Source organism: Lutra lutra, chromosome 18, assembly GCF_902655055.1.
Source record: "Lutra lutra chromosome 18, mLutLut1.2, whole genome shotgun sequence".
Lineage (NCBI taxonomy): Eukaryota > Metazoa > Chordata > Mammalia > Carnivora > Mustelidae > Lutra > Lutra lutra.
This window is the reverse complement of record NC_062295.1, coordinates 15,794,475-15,800,369: the sequence shown is the minus strand read 5'-3', so window position 1 is coordinate 15,800,369 and position 5,895 is coordinate 15,794,475. Positions and strand designations below refer to the sequence as shown.

General features: G+C 38.0%; 1 protein-coding gene across 1 annotated transcript; it reads right to left on the bottom strand.

Annotated features, from left to right (window-relative positions):
• Positions 1-3,273: 3,273 nt before the first annotated feature.
• On the bottom strand, positions 3,274-4,382 carry LOC125090832 (twinfilin-1-like). Its single transcript, XM_047713937.1, has one exon. The coding sequence runs from the start codon at positions 4,341-4,343 to the stop codon at positions 3,291-3,293; it is 1,053 nt and encodes a 350-aa protein (XP_047569893.1). The 5' UTR covers positions 4,344-4,382; the 3' UTR covers positions 3,274-3,290.
• Between the last annotated feature and the right edge of the window lie 1,513 nt (positions 4,383-5,895).

Sequence of the window (5,895 nt, the reverse complement as noted above, 5' to 3'; positions counted from 1 at the left end):
GGCTCAGTCATTAAGCGTCTGCCTTCAGCTCAGGTCATGATCCCAGAGTCCTGGGATCAAGTTCCATGTCAGGCTCCCTGCTCAGTGGGGAGACTGCTTCTCCCTTTACCCCTCCCCACTTGTGATCTCTCTCTCTCTAAGATAAATACATGAAATATTAAAAAAAAAAGTCTTCTGCACTCATCCTTAAAACATAAGGACATTCAGGGCGCCTGGGTGGCTCAGTGGGTTAAGCCTCTGCCTTCAGCTCAGGTCATGATCTCAGGTTCCTGGGATTGAGCCCCGCATCGGGCTCTCTGCTCGGCAGGGAGCCTGCTTCTTCCTCTCTCTTTGCCTAGTTGTGATCTCTCTCTGTGTCAAATAAATAAATAAAAATCTTAAAAAAAAACAAACATAAGGACATTCTCCTGTATAACAATAATACTGTTTTCACACCTAAACAATTAACCATAGTTCCTTAATATCATTTATATCCATTCCACACTGAAAATTCTTCAATTATCTCAAAATGTCTTTTGTAGCTTTTTGTTTTCTTTTCCTTTTTTTTTTTGTTTGTTTGTTTTAAGATCCAGGCTCCAAACAAGGTCCGTGTAATGCATTTTGTTATTATGTCTTGTAGTCTTTTCTAACCTGGAGGAATTCTTCTACTTTTATTCCCTTGACATTGCCTTTGAATCCAGGGGAATTGTCTTGTTGAGTATCTCACATACTGCATGTGTGTGACTGTTTCTTCATTGTTCTGTTCTGAATATTCACGTCTCCCACCCCAAATTTATATGTTGAAATTCTAACCCCTGAGGTGATAGTATTAGGAGGTGGGAACTTTGGGGGTTATTAGGGATCACTTAATAATTTAATTGAGCCTACTAGTTTTGAGGCTGTTTACTTTAACAAAGCCTCACGGATGGGATCAGCAGTCTTATGACAGAGCCCCAAGAGCTTTCTCGCCTTTTCCACTGTATGAGGATACGAGAAGAAGGCCCACACCCAACCAGGCTGGTAGCTTGATCCTGAACTTCTGGCTTCCAAAACTGTGAGAAATAAATTTCAGTTTTTGTTTTTTTTTTTTTTAAAGAGAAAAAAATTTATTGCAATATAAAATGCACTTATAAAATGTCCACAGAAGGCATGTAATTCTTCACTGCTATATAAATTTACCTGGAATACTTTGATCACCTTCTATTGTTATGATGATGTCACCTAAAACATATTGTAAACAATGAGTTATACTCTATAACAAATGCATCACTGATTTTCAGCAATCTTGGTTTAATAATAATTAGTTTTAAGACTAGTTAATCACATCTATATTCTGGAATGTCCATTTACTTTCATGTAGTGTAGTAGAATTTAGACTATAATTGCACATGAATGGTACAGAAAAACATTCGCCACCAAATTATTTTATACCTTCATGACAGGTTTTACATTCTTTCAGATTGAAAATACAGGCTTCAGCTATCGTCTGCAACACAGCTAGGATTCTCACTGCAGTAATTTGTGTGTATGTGTGTCTACGTGGGCACCCGTGGAACGGCTTAAAGTGTAGCTTTAGTAAACAAGTGCAACATCACTGCCAATTACTTTGCTTGTTTAAATATTATAGTCTATTTGTAAACAAACAAAACCCCACTCAAATACTCTTAACTCTAGAAAAAAAAATCCTGTCAACCCATTATTCTAATATGCTTTACTTGAACACACATTGGATTTTTGAAAGGTGCATATAGTACCTTAGATAATAAGGTATAAAAATGTGTTTCATATTTTATACTATGAAATGTGCATTTCTAATGTTTTATGCAGCATAAAGTTTTTAGATCAAGAAATTCTAAATCCTGGATCCCTACAGTTCATTTAGAAAACTCTCAAAGTTATGGCTCTTGCAGCAGGTTTATCAGATTTAACATGAAAAAGTGTTCTATCTCCTTCCCTATTTCAAGTATCCAAAAAAAAAAAAGGCTCACAATTTATGTAGGTCGTAACTGAAAATGCAAAGCTTTAAACAGTTAAATGTGTTTTGAAATAAGATATAAATTGAAAAAGTTTCTTAAGTATTTAATTTATATTAGGCTGATAACTATTAGGACTTTCAGACAATTTTATTAAATCTGAGTATTTCCTCAAAAATAATAAAGAACACAATTTGCCTATTAATATACAGTTCTGGGATTCTGGAGAAAAATCAATCTTGATGTTTAAGGCTTTTCAACATTGTTGACCTTAGTTTTGTTTTCTTTTTAATGATGCTAATTTAATATTCAATCTGAACATAAGTGTTTAGCCTCAAACTACTTATAATGAAATGACTTACTTCTGAAAAGAAAACTTTAAAGCACTAGAAAGAGAATTTACTAAAGCTGTTTAAATGTCTTTCAGTGTCATCAGAAATCCTGCAGTATAGAAAGTATCTGGTACCTTTAAGGATTCAGAATGAACTGATCTTCTGAGATTCTTTTTTTTTTTTTCCTTTTTTTTAAAATTTATTTTATTTATTTATTTATTTGACAGAGAGAAATCACAAGTAAGCAGAGAGGCAGGCAGAGAGAGAGGAGGAAGCAGGCTCCCCACTGAGCAGAAAGCCCGACGTGGGGCTCGAACCCAGGACCTGGGATCATGACCTGAGCCGAAGGCAGCGGCTCAACCCACTGAGCCACCCAGGCGCCCCTCTTCTGAGATTCTAATGCCAGTTAAAAAAACCAAAAAAGTCAAATAGAAAAGACTGCTGCAATAAAGCACTGATTCTAAAAGTTGCAGACATGATCCCATCACCTGAGAGCTAAGCACTTCTTCTCAGAGTCAGCAACTTCTCATCTTTACCTAGGCACATTAAGTTCTCAGCTGAGAAAATAATCTAACCTGGTCCTTAACATATTCATTAAGTAGTATGAATATTTTAAGGTCTTTCTCCCTTCAAGAAAAAAACTTGATGTCTCACTAAATAGTGGGAAGGAGTGTATCTTACTTTGAGACGTTAGACTTTCTGGAATTGGCCCAACTGTATAAAATTTTAAGAAGTGTGTAAAGTATGGAATCATTATTACTCTGTGAAAACAGTGTGACAAAATTAAACATCACTATGTTGAACCCTTTTCTAGCATTAACTCAAAAATAGAAATCATGAGTCTTCTATAACCTTAATTTTAAAAACATACAGAAGTGAAAAGTGCTATTTTTCAAAAAAGTACAATTTTTTCCCTACTCTGTATCAACATGGAATGATTTCAGTTCTCCTGTACTAAAAGCTGGACTTTTAAAAAACTAGTGTTGTAATGCTTAATATAATGATTTTAATCAGCAGTGGCTTCACTTTCAGCGGGACCCCTAATAAGTCTTCGAATTCCTCTTTTTCCTGCGGGACCTTTCGGTTTAGCAAAACTCTGCTTATGTGCATGCTGCTTTGGGTGTACTTCTTCATAAAGGAAGTCTGCTGTCAACTCATCCCCATTGTCTATTTCGATCTTTCTAATGACATCCATTTGTAGTTGTCTTTCTACAATTTCTAGCAGCGGGCTCTTGCAGCTAGAATACAGCATCCGTTCTCTTATACTGCATGTGTATCCAGGCATTGAATAAATAAAAACTATGGACTCCAAGTAGTCGCCTTCATGGGAATGTTTATACAGGAAGAAATGGTAACGTGCTGAATCCTTGGGAATCCTCTTTGGCAAATCTTTTAGTTCTGTATTTGTTGTGTTGGCCAAAATTATAATCTCATTTTTTATATCTATTTCCAATTGCACATAGTTGAGCTGTCTGTTACTTAATTGTTCCAAAGCCTGAAAAGCTTCTCGAGAAATAGGAAATGCGACTCCTTGTAGTGTCTGATGCTTAGTGTCCACACCCACGTCAGTCTGTACCTCATTAATTTTAATCTGCCATAATTCTTCCTCAGCGGCAGTCAAGGGGGCAGGAGAAGACTGTGACACCAAGTATTTTTTATAACCATTTAATGATACATCTTCCTTTACTGTTCCAAATACTTCATCTTTAATGTGGCCACCTCCAAACTCCTTTTTCAGAGTTGCTCTTGTTGCTGCATACAACATTTTCTGACGAACATGAGAATGATCTGGAGACCAGGCAATGAATATCCATTCATATCCCTGGGCATTCTGAGAATCTAACCTGAATAATATATAGCATGGCTGTTTGTCCTCCAGTAGGGGTAAAACAAAGGAATCATAATCCTTATCCCAGGAATCTGAGGGCTGACTACATGATCCAATCACAAGTTTCTCATTTTCAATAGATATTTTTAGAAGTCTGTATTTTCCATTTCTTGCTCTGGCAAAGATATCTTTAACATCTTCACTTGCTTGGATGCCGGTCTGATGGGACATGGCGGCGGCCGCGGGCTCCCGGCTCCGGCGCTAAATGCTGAGAGCTAAATTTCAGTTTTTTATAAGCCCACCCAATGTCTGGAATTTTATTCTGGCTTCCCAAATAGATTAAGACAGTCATGGTATTATTTACCTTGTTAATGTGAATTGGAGATTAGGTTTAGATTGGAGTAGATAGGATTCAGGATCAGTATTTCTAACAAGAACATTTCATAGGCAATCCACATACAGTACGCCTCATCATGTCTTTAGGCATCTGCTGTCAGATCGTTCCACTGTTAATGATATTACATCGGTTCACTTGGTTTCGATGGTGTCAGACACATTTCTCAATTAAAGGAACATTTAGGTAAGCATGTAATTTGTGGGACAATACTGCATTCTGTGCGAATATCCTATTTCCTAATAACCTTCATTTAGAAGATACAGCTTCCAATAATGATCCTTATCTGAATCAATGACTGCATGGGAGGTTACAAAAGGATTTCCAAATTCTCTCATTTTTCTGCATTTACTACCTGCCATGTTCTCAAAAAAGAACTTCCCTTCCTCCTCCTACCCCCTGTATCACTAATGAGTCATGGAATTTTATTTATTTATTTTAAAAGATTTTATTTATTTATTTGACAGACAGAGATCACAAGTAGGCAGAGAGGCAGGCAGAGAGAAAGAGGAGGAAGCAGGCTCCCTGCCGAGCAGAGAGCCCGATGTGGGGCTCGATCCCAGGACCCTGGGATCATGACCTGAGCCAAAGACAGAGGCTTTAACCCACTGAGCCACCCAGGTGCCCCGAGTCATGGAATTTTAAAACCTCAATCACCAGTTGCAGTGATTATTCTTTTTGATGTCCAGATTTTCTCAAATTCAGTCAATGAGAGCCCTTCAACGGACTTCCGTGTCCTTTTGATGTCCCTCCACCATTATTTGATTACTTCTTTACTTCCTGATCTAACGAGGTCCCAGACTTACCTGGTATTTACTTTGCTCTCTACTTGGAAATAATCAGTTTCTCGTAGGATCTCCTTGAATAGGCAATGATATTTAGAAGTCATGATCTACACTCTATGTTGATTCATAACTATTAGATGCCATTGTGTGTTTTTTTTTAAAGATTTTATTTATTTGACAGACAGAAGTCACAAGGAGGCAGAGAGGCAGGCAGAGAGAGAGGGGGAAGCAGGCTCCCTGAGGAGCAGAGAACCTGATGTAGGGCTCGATCCCAGGACTCTGGGATCATGACCTGAGCTGAAGGCAGAGGCTTAACCCACTGAGCCACTCAGGCACCCCTGGATGCCATTGTTTTGAGGACCTTTTTAGTACACAGAACTGGGAAAAACAATTTCCAAATCAAACTTAACAGGACAGGTTTTTTAAAAACATTTATTTATTTATTTGAGAGACAAGAGAGTGGGAGGAGGGGCAAAGGGAGTGAGAGAGAGAGAGAGAGAGAATCCCAAGCACACTCATCACCGAACACAGAGCCAGATGTGGGGCTCTTACGACCCTGAGATCGTCCCTGAGCCAAAATCAAGAGTCAGATGCTTAACCAGCT